The sequence below is a fragment of the Thunnus thynnus genome, chromosome 9 (genome assembly GCF_963924715.1).
Source record: "Thunnus thynnus chromosome 9, fThuThy2.1, whole genome shotgun sequence".
Taxonomy (NCBI): Eukaryota; Metazoa; Chordata; class Actinopteri; order Scombriformes; family Scombridae; genus Thunnus; species Thunnus thynnus.
The window spans coordinates 11,121,300-11,137,915 of record NC_089525.1 but is presented as its reverse complement, the minus strand read 5'-3'; the positions used below and the strand labels follow the sequence as shown (position 1 = coordinate 11,137,915).

The 16,616-nt window shown below is 38.2% G+C and overlaps 1 protein-coding gene and 1 pseudogene across 1 annotated transcript; both read right to left on the bottom strand.

Annotated features, from left to right (window-relative positions):
* Positions 1-2,842: 2,842 nt before the first annotated feature.
* On the bottom strand, positions 2,843-4,715 carry LOC137188881 (piggyBac transposable element-derived protein 4-like; annotated as a pseudogene).
* Positions 4,716-5,506: 791 nt separating this feature from the next.
* On the bottom strand, positions 5,507-14,800 carry il12ba (interleukin 12Ba). The gene is made up of 7 exons (XM_067598806.1): positions 8,406-14,800; positions 8,029-8,316; positions 7,840-7,945; positions 7,260-7,501; positions 6,971-7,143; positions 6,616-6,737; positions 5,507-5,979 (listed from the first exon to the last, which is right to left on the bottom strand). The coding sequence occupies exons 1-7, from the start codon at positions 8,632-8,634 to the stop codon at positions 5,931-5,933; spliced, it is 1,209 nt and encodes a 402-aa protein (XP_067454907.1). The 5' UTR covers positions 8,635-14,800; the 3' UTR covers positions 5,507-5,930.
* Between the last annotated feature and the right edge of the window lie 1,816 nt (positions 14,801-16,616).

Sequence of the window (16,616 nt, the reverse complement as noted above, 5' to 3'; positions counted from 1 at the left end):
GCTGAATTCATAAATCACTACTGGGAAGAGTGGCTTGATATTCTGTAGGTGTGATGTTGTTTGTTTGGGCTTTTTTCACATGTGACATGGACTTTTGGAAATTAATGTATCTGTATATCCACTCCGCTAATAACAACACTGGAATTTTATGCTATTGGATGTTACATGTACTCATCTGCTTTTATGCCTTAAAGGCAGTTGGTTCCCACAAAAGTAACATCACACTATGGTACATTCAACTTAAAGTTTATATGTATGGCATATTTCTGTTCCTATTCTGTTTTGATAGATAGGTAGTTTTAAAAAAACCCTTTCCACAGTGTATAAAGGATTTAATGTGTGATTATTTTCTAAGAAATGTAAGACATCTGTAATTACCCAAAAAAAGCAGCATTTGTCCTTTTATTTACTTTATCCACAAAATTATATGACACCATTTAAATGTGACTTTATAGATTTCAGGGGGGCGACTGTAGCTCTGGAGGTAGAGCGGGTCGATTCCAGCGGGGCGGTTTGATTCCCAGTTCTTCCAGTCTGGATGTTGAGGTGTCTTACGGCAATATACTGAACTCCAAATTGCTCATGTGAATGATTAGATCCTCCTGATGAGCAGGTTGGCACCTTGCATGGCAGCCCCTGCCATCAGTGTATGAATGTGTGTGTGAATGTTGGCATGTATTGTAAAGCACTTTGAGTGGTCAGAAGTCTAGAAAGGCGCTATATAAGTGCAGTCCATTTATCAGAGAGGAAAAAAAAACAGAATGCAGTTTGACCTAGATTAAATTTTGATCGCTTCACAGCCTGCCCCGTCCTGTTGGCACCTGAGAAAGTGTGAGAACCTTTAAAATGAGGCAATACATTTCAAGTTTTTTATCCGAATATGATGAATTTCCATCAAAGTGATCTCATCAACTTATGTCGAGTTTAGTTAGTTTGGGGGGTAATGAGACAAAAGCAAAGCAATAATATACCATCATGTTGTTGGTACAGTGACACATGAACTTTTCTCAAACTAAATCAATCATTCATATCACACCATACAGATGAGTAACAGACACTTCCTCTGAGGAAAGAATTACTAACACTGGAGATGCCAGCAGTGACTGTTGTTCACTAATGAAAGCAAACACATCTGCTGCTTTTGTGGTTTAGAGTTCAATGCCCGGCTGTTGGCACTGTAAATATACTGTGTGTAAGTTTCCACTTCATAGAGAAAGCCCTTTGAGGAACTCCATCTGAGGGTTCAGTTTTCATTATTACTGTAGTTCTGGGATCCTGGCTTACATTAATATACATGCTGTAATTTCACAGAAAACTTCAGTTTTGTTGTGTCATTTGTGAGCTGATTTAGAGTAAAATCATATTTGTTCAGTGCCCTAATGTTTTTCAGAATGTCTAGCAGATGTCGGGATCAGGACGTCATGTACCAAAATTATCTAGGGGGATGATGACAAGTGATTTGGCGTAAGATCTAAAGAGTTCGTGGTCACACACAAGAAAGCAGAGACATGAGATAACACAAAAACTATACATGTGTCTCTTGGCATGTAACAGAGGAAATACCACGCGTGTGTCATATCTTCTTCTAGAGAACTGGTACCAGACACAGTTCAAAGCTAAACAACAGTTTTGTGATTTGTTTGCAGTGTGACATGGAGAGTTTCCACCAAAAGCCACACTCTCACCGTACTGGTTAGGAAACAAGCCATTAAATTATAATATGAGAAGCTGGTGAAATTTCATTTGTTGTTTCCTGGTCAAATAGAAACAATTATTGAGGCTATTGTTCTCAACAAAAACTATGTGGTTAGGGTGCTTATAGTGTACAGTGAAGGTACCGTATGTTAACTCTCCTGTTATCTTCAAATTTACTAACATCTTTTATCCTTGAGGGCAATTTGACCCCAGCAATTTAAACCTCTAGAAAATGATTAGTTTAGTTTATGTGTCAGGTACTTTATGTCCCTTTGTTGACTACCTTAATAGCCCTTTAAATAAAACATAACCCCCCCCATACATCCAGAATACCTATTACTATTAATTATCACTTTCAAGGCCAGGATGGTACTGGCCCCTGAGTAAATCAATAAATGTTTAATCCCATATGAGCATAGCCTGAGATCCTTCAGTGGGTCCCATTTAGAAATTCTAAGATCTAGATTAAAACCAGGGCCCCGTCGCTCTGGAATGACTTGCTAGAGGAGATCAGGCAAACCACACCTTTGCCCTCTTTTAAATCTCTTTAAAAACACACTTTTTAAAATGTGCTTTCACTTAATTAATTCCTTGCTGTGTATGTCAAATAATGTATTCTATTGTTTTATTATTTTAATAGCTCATCATATACTTTATTTTAGTTTATTCTTATTTTTATGTTCTTTTTTTTATAATGCTTCCATTTTATTGTCATTTTATTGGACTCTGCCTTTTATTTTGCTGTTGTGAAGCACTTTGTAACTATGTTTTGAAAGATGCAATGCAAATAAAGTTTATAATTACTATTATTATAGAAAAATATGGAAATCACTCACTGATTTCTCAATGATTGACCTAATATTGGGAAGAAAGATCTTTTTGGTGTTTTAATGGCTTTATATTAGTACAGATTTTTGTTATTTATAACATTTGAAAAGAAAAAACAATTTCTGTTATCAAGGATAATAACATGTATTATGTTCGGAGTCAATTTAAACAGGAAATACAAACACAATTTCAAAGATTTAGAAGGATTTTATTTGTAAAACACCATCATCATCAGAACATCAGTAAGGAACAAATAACAGTTCTTTATTTACAAAAAACACCCATAAAAAGTAAATTTGAGCATTGTGTCACATGTTGTTCTATCCCAGATAGCATATGGAAGTAGGCCACTTCAGGCAAGGATGCGGCACTGCTGGCCTTCTTCTGGCCCGGACAAAATGGATGTGAGCCTGAAATGACTCACATGTAAAATAGCAAATATGGCCCAAATATCCCAAATCAAATGTCAACCTTTTTTGGTAAAGATGCGGTGCTCTTGGATATGTGGATTCTGGATGTGGGCCAGTTCTGGTTTATCTGGTTTGTTCTTGGTTGACATACAGCTTGCTTGTGGTCCAGATCTGGGAAACATGGGCAGACCGAACAAGCGCCATCATTCCATGGGGTATGTGGGCCGGATGAAAGTGCCGAAAGTGTCGGGTGTGGGCCAGATCTGGGCCACAGCAATTTTGCAATCAAGGATGCTTATGTATGTTCTATGTATGCAAATATGTATGTGTGAGATAGTAAAAAACAAAGTTACGTAGTCACCAAAATGAGTTTGACAGAATATGAACAGCATATTATTTTCCCTACAGGCCAACAGGAGGTACAGTCCAGCCTTTTGTCTCCACTACTGTGCACATGATGTGTAGAGAATGTGAACGTGTTCCTTGCAGACGTATATTTCTTGCATTTCACACAAGTGTTGTTGGTCTTGGAGTCATTTCTGTTGGGACAGACCTGGGACCTGCCATGTTTCCTGCCTGCAGTTTGAACCACTGGAGGAGTTAGGGTTTGTGTGACGCTCTTGGAAGGCACCGTCTTCTCTTTATATGAGGTTTCAACAGTGCGTAACCCAGTTGCGCCAGGAAAATCCTCCCTTGACTAATTTTTTCAGAGTTCCAGTCCTTTTTTATTTCGCTCCATATTACAAAGGCATTGTAGGTGCTCACATCAATGATGTTGAAGAGAATGACAAGGGGCCAACGGGCAGTCATGTGGCTGTATGTGGCTGTGGTTATCAACCCCTCCCTTTGTTTCGTTGTAGTCCAAGACCATTTGTGGTTTTCTGTCTTCTCTGGTGCTCAGGTCAGCACCTTTGTGCATGGTGCTCGTCAGCAGGACATTTTTCCCTTTCTTGGGGCAATAGGAGACAACGGCGGCTCTGTCAGTGAAGACAAACATTGAAGATGTTACCTTCCTATTCTTCATTGCAAGAAGCTCAGAGGGAAGCTCTGGCTTGTTTTTTTCACTGTCCCCAACATAGTAACCTTCCTTTTCAGCAGTTCCTCACCCAGGGCCAAAACTATCACATGTAATGTTATGACCATTCAGTCCTTCAGCTATGTCTAGTACCACCCTCATAGTCTGATTTTTCTTCAGGTGATTCCCCAGGGAATTTACCAGTGTAAGCTTGCATATTCCTGGCATAGGAAGACTGTGCATCACATGCTGCCTATATTTTGATACATATTGCTTGGTATGTATTGTCTGAAGGGACAGCACCCACAAAATGCAACCAGACATTCATCCACAGTCACATGAGGGCCTGGATTGTAAAGAAAAAGTAATTGCTGAACCCACTTGCTCATACATCTCGTATTGCTGCAAGTTTGTCATGCTTTCATCGGCTCTGCCTTGTTTCTCTGTCAAGCATAAGACACAGGAGAAAACATGGAATGTCTTTAGAGACATGGTGGATGAAAATATTGCTTTTCCAGTGTCAGCATTCCAAAGGCTTGCTGTGCTTCGCCTTTTGACTTGTACACTCCTGCCAAAATGAGCAGCAAAATGTAGGCTTGCAGGAGGGTCACATCCAAGTCTTTCCAACCATCCCCAAACACGTGCCTCCCCTCTAATTTTGTCGTCTCAAGTATATCCTTTTTGATTGACAGAGTTACAAAGAGCTCAAATGCTGATTTTATGGCTTGGACATGGCTGACAGCGTATCTGGTGGGGCCTGGAACCATTTTGATGACATTAGCAGCATTAAGTCTACCCTATCGCTCAGGTGGGACCACAATAATTTTCCATTTTTGGAAGGTAATGTGTCTACTGGTGGTTGGGGGTCAACACTAAGGGTCTCATTCTCAACAGAGGAGGATGCTTCATAATCAGAGTCCTCCTCAGCATAATCCTCTGTCTCAGACACATTCTCCTCTATGTCACTTTCACTGTCAAAGAGCTGTGGCAAAACATCATTGGTAGAAAACCTTTGCTTAGAGGTCATTTTGAATTGAGAGAGAGCACACAGAGCACTAAGAGAAATGGTTTAGAAGGCTGCTGTGCAAGCTTTTATATGTCTGCTCCTCCCCTTTGTTGTGTGAACTGTCAATGTCCTCGTGGGAACCATATTTGGCTGGGGGAAAATAAATAAATATATCAAAGTTCTTGTGGGAATTATGTTTTCCCCTCCCCCCATGTTGTGTGAACTATCAGTGGTTCTTGCACTACTACAGGTATGGTTATGTTAGGTTAGGACCCTAAAGCATTTTGCATGTTATGGTGACCCCAACAGCATCCACAACAACCAAAACAAATGTGTGTAAAATGTTGATATTTCTTATATGTTTTATACAGTTAAAACAGCCTGGGGTCAAATTGACCTTAAAGAAAACTGATGACCAAAAAATGTGTACAGGACATTGAAAACATATTGTGTTAATTTTATGTTTACACTTGTCCCCATAAAATTGGGAAAAGTCATTAAATATGACGCAAAAAAACATTATGTCAATCATTTATTTAGAGATGTTAAACATTGAATGGGGTCAAATTGACCCCTAAGATAATAAGAGGGTCGTTGAAAGACATAGGTTACAAAATGTAGTACTGTTGAAATTACATTGACATTCAATTTTTAAAACCACTTTTCTAATTATAGATGTGACAAGGATGAAGCTGTTGACTGTAATTTGGAAACGAATGAAATATCTCTCCAATCCCAATATTTAGTAAAAGGACACATGTGAGGTAATGATGTCTTACATCAGGCAGAAAACAAAAGACTACATTAAATTCAATTTTATTCATCCACTTATCAATAAGAAAAGTTACATATTACAAACAACTCGATATTAGAAAACATAAATAGGAATATATAAAAACACATAAACACATAATATTTTTTTAGATTTGAGATTTTTTGAGTTTTCTCTTTTCTTCTGTTATTTCTGTTTTCTGTTTTACTGACGTTTATCTTTGTTCTTTTTGTTGTTCTTCTTCCTCCTCAGTCTGTAAATGAATCCAAATAATAAGGAAATTAGTCTGAAATCAACCTTAATTGCCAATTACAGTAAATGAAAATGCAAGCAAAATGCACGCAAGACAGCAAACTCTATTTATATAGCACTATTCAAAACATGAGTTCAAATCTGGTCTACATCATGTAAGCTCTTGAGATCAAGCTTGATGGTGACAAGAAGATTAAGATCAGTCAGTATAATAATGTGTTGGTTACAGCAACTCACATGTACATAAGTGAACCTCGTGTGGTTATGATTCAACAAATTTCTGTATAAATACGATCCCTTATGCAGATTTCATTTTAACTTTGAATAAATCTTTGACCAGCAATAGAGACCACAGGGAACAGTGTAACCATGGTGTAGACCCAAAAGGTGATTAAATTAAAACAAGACTTACTTGGTCAACTGAATGGTTAAGCAACATTTAGACAGTCAAGAAAGGTAAACAAAACTAAGAGGCAAAGGCGGGCAGACACATAGCAGAAAGCTCAGGCTATGAGGCAAAACAGAAAATCAGAACACCATGGCTACTGTGTGCAGGCAGGAGGAGGGTGAACTCCCAAAAGGCAGGAACACACTGGGGGCATCTGGTGGGCGGGAGAAGGGAAAAAAATGCACTGACCTGAAGTGGCTCCATTCGCTCCATTGTGAGTCACAAAGAGCATCCTTAGCTCGGACACAGACAGCTTTAGCTTTGTGCTTGACTTCAAAGTGACAAATGTCTGTAGATTGGACTGTCCAGGTCTAAGAAATAAAAAATAAAAATAAAAAAGAATGAAATAACATGTCACTAAAGTTTTGCAACATTTACCCTTTCCTGTCATTTTGTGCAGGTCTTGAGTGTGCGCCTTGCAGGATTTACTTTCAAGTGACAAGTTTACTGTACAAGTTTCTTAACTATTTTGAACCAGCAGGCACTGCTTCAGTTTTTTCTTTTCTCCATAAAATTTACATTATAGTTATTAAGCTCCTCTTACCTTTGTGGCTTTTGAGTCAGTGCACGGGTTGTCACACCTTCTGCATCCCCGCCTGAGCTGCGTAATCTGGAAAGTGAGGGGGAAGTAGGAGTAGGGACTGCTCCAGGAGCTTGGGTAAGTCCATTTGATCATCGTTGTATTGACTTTACTGATCCTCACCTTGTCAGGTTTCACTATTGAGGGTGAAAGCAAAAGATAGAGAAGAGAAAAAAAATTAAGAGATAAAGAAGAACATTCTCACTGCTTTTACAGAACTCACATAATGAGTTGTTTACAGCTGATGTCTCACCTATCTCTGACAGGTAAAAGCGTTTAGAGTAGCTCTCCACCAGGAAATACGCTGTCCTCACATAGACAGTGATGTGGATTTGCTGGTTCTCCTCAGCAAAGGGGCAGTGCTGCTCGTCCAGGCAGGAGATCCCATATCCGCTGCTGTCTATTGAACAAGTGAAGTTTCTCTGACTTGAAGAGCATGTCCAGTGCTGACCGCTGGCATCCACAGAACACTGGGTGTCATTGTCATCAGAAACACTGTATATATGAGAGAAAAAGATGTCTTAGACCCCTTGTTTTCCCCCTTTGTGATTGTCTTTTGTATTGAGAAAACACACTGGTTTTAATGACTTCAAAGTTACTGATAAAAGCATTGCAGAAGCAAAATATATTTCATCAGCTGTATTATTTTTACATGAAATCTAGTCCCAAGACATGACCTTGATCCCTAAATAACAAAACAATATTTGTTAATTCTCCTTTCATAATGAGGTATTTATAGATGTCACTGTTACTCTCAGCACTGACATGAGTCTGAACGCTATGTTATTATTGGAGAGCGAAACAGCAAACTGTTCCACAGTTGGTAAGCTTACCGTCGAGCTCTGATAAATGTTACTTTCCCAATGCGGCTGCTGTGCCACGTCCAAGAGCAGTGGAACTCTCCGGTGTAATTCTGAGTGGAGCACTTTAAATAATCCTCTGATAAGAAAAGGAAATATATGAGTTGAAATATTTTTTTTTGGCATAAATTTGCTGCAGTGATATCATAAATCAGACTGTACCTTGGTCATTTTTCACCAGAATCTTCCTCCTCTTGGTTCCGTCTTCTTGAATCAGGACCACAGTGTGATTGAGGAGCGATCCGTCCTTGTTGTGGCAGGTGTAGTTGCCCCCTCCTAAGCTCTCCTCCAGCTGCACCAGGTACGAGTTCCCTCTCTGTGCGTCCTCCACTCCGTTCTTCTTCCAAAAAATATCCTGACCCTTGTCATCTCTCCTCATCAGCTCCTCTGCAGAGTCCAGACAGCTCAGGGGTTGCTGGCCCAAAGCGCCATCCACCTCCACAACCAGAACTAGCATAGCATGTACAGTAGAAGAATGAAGTTAAGGAAGGATAACTTCAACTTTGAGTGTAATATGTTTTCATTTGGATCATACATACTGTTGGGCAGCAAAGTCTCATGGCTCGTGGGCTTTTGGTAACTGAATTGTAGAAGTGCACAGATGATGCTGACCTCAAAAAACTTCATCTGGATAACAGACAGAGAGAAGACAGAGAGGAGGTCACAGTGGTGTGAAGAAGGCAAAAGAAAAGATATTACATTATCAATAGACAAAATCTTGAGTTGATAGGACAAAGAGTCATTGAAATGCTGTTCTAATTTGTCCATATATTAATTTAAGTCCATAAATTCAACAAGAAAAGAATAACTGTACATGAAGATGAAAAATATAATAGCAAATTAATTGTTCAGAACAAAACCCATGTAAAAAACAAGACATCACAACATTTGAATCTAGCTGACAGTATTAGCCTATGCCTATCTTTTTTACATTAAAAAAACACATAGGTATCAATTTTTATCAATTTGTGATCAAAACAAAGAAACAGTTTAAACTCAGTGCCATACTAAAGCAGATACTTTCACCAGCTTCCAACCACCCGTGAGAAAAATAAAAATTTAATCAAAAAACTGCATGTGCAGTAAGAAAATATGTATTTTAAGGACTTGTTTTCATGCTATTCATCTTTCATGATACTGGCATCCAATATCCATCACATTATCCTAAAAACAACTAGTGAAACCAGCTGATTAGCAATATAAGGCATTTAGTTTATAATATTTGGTTGGGAACATGTCAGGTTATTAATCACAAGTAAAATACATATTTATTTATTGACATTACCATTTTATTTTAAACTAAATAGAAAAAAACTACACAATGTTCTTTTCCTTGCAGGTTATAGCATCTGTTCTCCTTTTAAAGTTAAACACGTAGTTAAACTTTCAAAAGTAATTATAGAGACTTACCTTGCCTTTAATGTGTAGGATGAGAAACTGGCGGTCCTGTGTTGCTTTTATACGAGTGACTGACATTTCAGGGGAAATTTCCTCACATCACTTAAAATAGAGAAGTCCAGAGGAACTTCACTTTCAAGTCGGCTACTGTGTGAACAAAGGTACTCGGCCACCTTTTACTCACTTCCACTTACTGTGCTTCACTGACTAATGTGGCAATTTTAAATCACCCTTTAAAAACTGCACAATATAACTTTGGGAGTACTTGGCTATTTACATTTTCACATATATGTTGTCTGCCAGATGTAGCTGTGCAGTAACTTACCTGTTTGTTCACTTTCCGACGGGCAAGTTTCATATTTCATTTTCAGTTTGTCCCTTGTCAGGACCTTTTATGACATAGTTGCGACCAATAATGCTAAGCCTTCTGAAATGCCTCAGCACCCTGTTGCACAGTCCCAGCAGGAGTTTTTGTTCCCTTGTTTGTCTTTTTGTTCCCTCTCATGAAAATAGATTGTTAAAAAAAAAAGACAAAAAAAAAAAACAAAGCAAAACTGAATTCTCCATGGGAGTATATTATATTCCCACGGAGGATTCCTTACAGAAGTATGTACACCAAGCCCTGTAAGTCTGCATGCCATTTAGCAGTATGTCATCTTTAAAACAAGTTTGACAAATCCTCATTTCTATATGTCAGCTTTATTTATACCCACACAAAACCCTGTCTCAAAAGACATCACAAAAGCAAGATAGATAAATAGATACACCTTACTGATAGCTCTGTTGCTTTAGTCTGATAGACTTGGATAATTTTGGAGGTGGTTAGTGAGATCATGTATGTACTGTAACAAAATAAAACACAGGGAAACAGGGCAAATGTAACATTTAGACTTCAAGAAAACAGAGGAAATACTGGATTGAGCTGGCACGGTACAAGAAGGATGCCACATCCGAAACACAACAGGAGTAGGATAAAATATCACAATGAACAGCAGATAGGGTGATGAGACTGAGATAAGAAAAAGGAAAAGAAACATGAGCAGGTGAGAATATGGGTGTTGGCTCAGCTATGTAGACAAAGGACTGGATTTCTAATGGCTTGTTCCAATGTAACACTAACAGGCCAACAGTGAAGCCAAACCCTTCACTTCAATAGTTTTAAAAGATTCACACTGAGATTTCTCTCACTGAGTGATTCTTTCTTTACATAGGCCTATTGAAAGGTTAAATTGAACTTATGAGTCAACCACATCTCACCAACATTTTCCTTACGTCAACTTGGTCAATCTTGTTCCCGAGACTGGAATTTCTCTCTCTGGACTTTCCTGTTTTGTATCTATTCCTTCCTTCATTGCTTAAACCTTATATATACGTGACAACATGGAAACATTGACAAACACAATTATTGCTTAAAAAGATCATGGTCAATTGATAACAGGTTTTTATGATTTTTTTATGGACAGTTTATTTTAGTGTATGCAATATCAGCATGATTCACTGTATAAACATGCAGGCATTACATTTTTGGTGTCAGTCATGTGAACTATCACATTACTGTTTGTGGTTCTTACTGTACTGCTTAAGTGTTTAAGCTGAAAATGCCTTTCATCTGTCTCCTGTTCCCTTTTTTTGCAAAGCGGTCTTGTGCATGTGTGTTTATAATCCACACAGCTGTCTTGAAGCACGTTGACTGTGGTTGCAAATCAGCTCCATCACTGGAATATTGCAATTGCCTCTGTAGTAAGCACATCCTCAGAGGTATATCTGATAATCTTGCAGAGGATAATCTGAACTGTCAAAGAGTGGGTCTTCTTTAACAGCTCTCAAAAAACATACTTAACATTGTTTTATCAGCAGACCCCAAACTGAACATTATGGTTAATGAATTAACTTTTTTAAAATGTACACATATTCAATTTAAAAACCACACCATAGTGTCTTTATAGGTTACACATCAATTTATACGAGGATGTTGGATTTTTTTTGTTCTCCTTTATTCTTTCCAAAAGAACGGAAATGAAAAGCTACATCAAGTGTCCAATTAACTGGGAAAAGTACACTACTTTAGGAGAGTTTTATGAGAACTGACTATGAACTGAGAAGATTATTTCAGAAGTTTGCTACAATAAAAATGACAAACTGCTTTTGTCTCAGACAACCCAGCTATAAAACATCACACAGTGGATTTTCATATATGATCAACAGTATATGTGATTGGTTTACATCACATTACATTACATTACATTACTACGCCTCCCTGCCTACTATCCCAGATAAGTCTATATGGATTTCTGTTATTGGAGTTTAATAACAGTTTATTTATAAGGGGTCTAAGAGGGAATTAGAGGTCTAGAAGGAGTTAGAGTTACTTATGTTTGGTGTCTAATTGGCCCCAAACACAAGTAACATCATTACGTAAGATAATATACTGTATATATCTTCAACTGTGAAATATTTCCTTATTTGTTAATAACAATGTAGTTATGGGTCATTTCTGTATATTTTGTCACTATCATGAAATGTGCAGGCCTATTCTGCGGCAAAGGTTGTGCAGATGGGTTTGAGGGACCCAAAAAGTTAGGAAGTAAAGCTCATGAGAATTATTAAAGTGTAAATGACTGAATCCAGCAATTTTAGTCAATAAAATACTTTTTATATAGTACTTATGTCTGACCACTAGATGTCCCCAGAGGGTTACAGGTGTCTGCCTTTAAGACATTATAGTGGTTTCCATTTAAAATGAAAAGCTGTCCAACCAGTTGAAGCAATAGCTCAGAAATGCCACTTATTAAATCCTTGTGGTCTGATCAGTTAAGCAGTCAGCACAATCAAAGCAATATTATTACATCACACATACTGTCACACAAGTGGCCTTTTTTTTAGCGCTGATTTAGATTTAATTGATTTCGGCTGGTGTCCTCAAGTGTCATAACTCGGTGTTCTGCAGCTGTTGAGAATTACACGGCAATTACACGGGCAAGAGGCTGTGCATGGGGTTGTGATTTGTGGCTCTTCACTGGAATGTCTCCCAGATGCCCCAAACCGTAACAGCTGGAATGAAATCAGAGCAATGATCTCATCTGTGCGAGGGGATGGAAAATAGGGGAACAAAAGGAAAAAAGAGAAGACAGAGGTGATGTAATGTGTATGTGTTAGACAGAGAGAGATGAGGAAAGGAGTGGATGGAGGTACAGAAAGGTCAAGTCATATAAAGTGGTGGATTCTGCACCCTGATCCACGGCCCCTTCTCTCTTATTGACAGAGCCCTTTGTGTTCCTGAGCAACAACAGATTTGTTTCCAGTACGGACAGTGGTGGCATTTAATCTGTTTTGGTAGGCTTTCTTGTAGTTGGTTCTTAGTTCTTAGTTGGTGTGTGTACGTGTGTGTCTCTCTCTCTCTCTCTCTCTGTGTGTCTGTGTTTATGTAAATTCTCTTTGGAATCGCATAAAAAGATTTGTGGGAAAAAGAGAGATTGAAAATGTATACAGATTCTCAGATTCATGGATTTTTCTCCGACCGGGGACATCACATACTGTAGCGTAGTTCCGGCTCTTAACATTCCTCTTAGAACAGAACCACTCATCAATACAAAAGCAGATTTATTGTCTTAATAACAATAAAGTCAAACTGTAAAGTGAGGAATTCCAGCATTGTCCACTAATGTGTCTGAAAGCCATACACGTTTTGACTAAATAGTGTTGAGGCAGAATCATAGAAGAAAATTAACTGAACAGTGAGTTTGTACACTTGTCAGGAAACTGTAATGGCCTATTTCATTCCCATTCAATGCCTGTCATAAGGCATAAGACTCGAGTGCAATCAACGTGTCATGTTGTTCTTTATTGGAGCATAACACTTTAGCTACAGTATGTTTTCATCCATTTTTGCTTTTAGCCAGGGGTGGAGCAGCGATTTTAAAAGTGTGGGGGTTCTAGAGGTAGGACATGAGCAAGGCAACCCCTCGCCTTCGAGCCCTGTTTCAGTCTCAACATGCCAAATCAAAATTAATGCCATGCATTTTAACAATTTTTCCTACTAGATGTAACCACTGCTTCAGCTTACCATAAAATAATTACTGAGACCAAATGAATATAACAACTCAGCAGAATTTATTTAGGGTCTCATAGCAGTTTACTACTTAAATTCATTTGTATGAATTGCTGAATTAGGCTACTGGAGCATAGCTATCCTTATTATACTATACTAAGATAATCACAGAGTATCTTTATTCTACTTCCTTACATGACATACGTCATGTCCTTATAGACATGAAATGAAAGGAAACTTACACTTCCATTAAAATGAAATGGATAGTTATAGATGCAAAACAAATTGAACTCTGCTAACAAATCAGTATCAGTAAAGAGTCATTTCTGAGTCCATGGACTAGTACAACTTAAACTGTCCTCAATTTTTTTTTTAAAAAAAGTGTCTCTTTTAGTAGGAATCCAAAGGGGACGTTTAATTGTCTTTAATTGGGAAATTAAATACCTAAAGTTGTCCAGGAGGTTTTGTATCAGCAAGCGTCAGTTCCTCTCCAACAGCCACAGGGAAAACGCAGTCCCTCTTCATCCAAAGTCCACCTCAAAGCTAAGAGGAGAAAATCACATAAGCAGGTAATTTGAGGCTAGTGAGTGCAGAGAGTGAGCAACGAGCTCTCACAGGCCACAGCTACAACCATCTGAGCCCTTTTTAAGCTCAATAATAAATAGTAATATTACTGTGGTCTAGCCTTAATACACAACACAAACTATAGCTCACCGCATCTTATATTAAATGCAAAACACACATTACTTCCTAACATAAGGAGTAAAACTATGACGTCTAAAGCAACATATTCCTTTGACATTTAGCTTAAAACAGCATAAACCATGTGAGTTTACATTCTGGACACAGAAGTAACTTGTACATATTCTTGCCAATGTCTGCCAAGCATGGTGGCTAATTAGTGATAAGCTTAACTCACGATTAGCAATTAGCATGCTAATAAACATTAATTTGGTTGTTAAGACTTTACCGTAAGGAAGGCAACACATTGCCATAAGACAGACAGACGTTACACATCTTAAATATGAATGCTCACCTTTGTCTATGACTATTCAAAAACGACAATAGAGGTGATTTTAAAAACCAAATTTGCCACCTGGCTCACATTTAGGATAGTCTATTTCATTTATGTTCAATGATGTTAGCTGAGCTGACACGTAACATAACAAGACAAAGTTACAAAAGAAAATCCTACATTACTAACTAGTTAAATAGCCGTGTCATACTTCTGATCTGTTATTCTCTGATCTGTTATCACAGCCAGCGGTGAGTGACAGAAGCACCGTTGCTGAATGCACAAACATAACTTCACTGTACTTCAACTGTTACTCTTCCTTGGCCTGGTGGGTTGGTCAAATGGCTGTGATTGGCTGGATGGCTGTTCAATTAATCTAACTTGACCAATAGGTTTTTCATGTATGGGAAACTCCGTTTCGTTTCATAAAGACTACTACAGAATAAAGTGGGGGGGAAGGAATTATGTTTCTGTGAAAGTGCGGGTGACACAACACCCGTAACATCCACGGCTGCGACGCCCCTGCTTTTAGCCACGATAACGGTGCATTTATGGATGGCAATGTCAGTCTGTTGGTCGGTTGATCCACAACTGGACCAGACTGAAATATCTGAACAATTACTGTATGGATTGCCATGAAATTTGAACAGATATTCATGGTCCACAGACTCCCTTCCCTCTAGCGTCACCATGAGGTGGACATTTTTGATGTTTAGTGAAATGTCAGAACAACTATTTGATGTGCAGCTATGACATTTGGTATACACATTCTTGTCCCCTTCAGGATGAATTGAAATAACTTTGGTTGCGCTTAAGCTTTTTCTTTAGCACAACTTTTAATTAGCACTTTTACTCTGGTGCTGTACTTTGGGTTTAGTAGCAAATGTTAGCATGCTAACATGCTAAACTGTGGTCAACATGGTAAGCATTGTACCTGCTGCCATTGTGAGCATGTGCATACTCATGTTAACATTTAGCTCATCAAATACACAGCTTTTCCACAATCAAACAAGAGGATTAAACATTTCCGAGTCAACCTGAATACTTACGAAGTGTGCAGAATCAAAGATGTGAAAAGTGGATGCACTCAGCGACTACTGTCCTTTTGCTGACTGTATATTTGATCCTCAATAAAATGCTGAAAGATGGCACTTTCCTCTAAAGACTGCCGATTAATCTTTCAATTATCTCAATAATCAAAGATGCCTGCATTCACATTATAATCAGTAACCGGCGGTTTGACTTTGACAAAAAACAGTCAAACCATCTCTTGAGAACTCAAGCAGAGGGGAACAAATTCATTCAGTAAATAAGAGAGTTCATTGAGTTCAATAAGTTTTAATGCTATTCTTCTGCTGCAGATGAATAGTTATTAATGAAACCAGCGTCCCACGGTGCTGCAGTCTCTATCGTCCTCTCTCAGGAAAATATAGGCTGGTGCCGCACCGTTTATCGTCCTCTCTCAGAGGAACAGGGTCAGTGAGGGGTAGCCTGCTGAAAAGAAGAGGTAGGTGGAGGGATTTTCTCTGGCATTATATCACCTTTTGCCAGACTGCCTGCAAAGTTTGTCTTCCAACACTGGAGAAAAGTCACTTCATTTAGTTTTGGCACAATTTTTCACACATGGTGGGAATCAAGCTTTAAAAAGATCAATGTGATCAAAGTGTCTATCAAATTGCCTGATGATTTGGCTTTACAAAGAGGTCTTTTGTGTGTAACAAAGAGTGACTTTCTTTGTCCGAGGATTCTCAAGGAGAACTGATGATTTTTTCAATAGACGAGAGAGGAGGAAGGGGAACAATCAATCGAAAAATACAGTAACACCAGAAAGACAGGACATTGATTTTTTCCTATTGTGCAATGAGGAACAAGAGATTGCTACGAGGAAGTGCACACTGACAGCACTGTCATAAAGACAGGAAGGGAGAAGTATTCATTATTTCATGATTGATATCTTATCAAATACCATATGTTCTAATTGGTATTTTGAATTGCCTTGGCTTGTGGAGGAGAGATGGAGGGTAGTTACCTTCTACCCTTTTTACATATTTCTGTTAATTATATAATTATAACACACACAAATACATGCATAGGATAAACTGTATTTATATAATTAATATATATCAATCTCAATGTTGTGGTATGTTCATATTATTGTTATTTTGTACTGTTGAAATATTTGGACAAATTATATTTTGACGCTTTGGCGACATTGTTCTCGAAACTTTCATGCCAGTAAAGCTTACTGAATTAAATTGAATTGAATTGAAAATTCATATGGCAGGTCGC

Coding starts and splice junctions, on each gene's coding strand:
- il12ba (XM_067598806.1), bottom strand. CDS start 8,634: ATGGACAAATTAGAACAGCATTTCAATGACTCTTTGTCCTATCAACTC. Junction 7,144..7,259: donor CTTTTACCTGTCAGAGATAG/GTGAGACATCAG, acceptor CACCCTCAATAG/TGAAACCTGACAAGGTGAGG. Junction 5,980..6,615: donor AGCGAATGGAGCCACTTCAG/GTCAGTGCATTT, acceptor ATTCATTTACAG/ACTGAGGAGGAAGAAGAACA.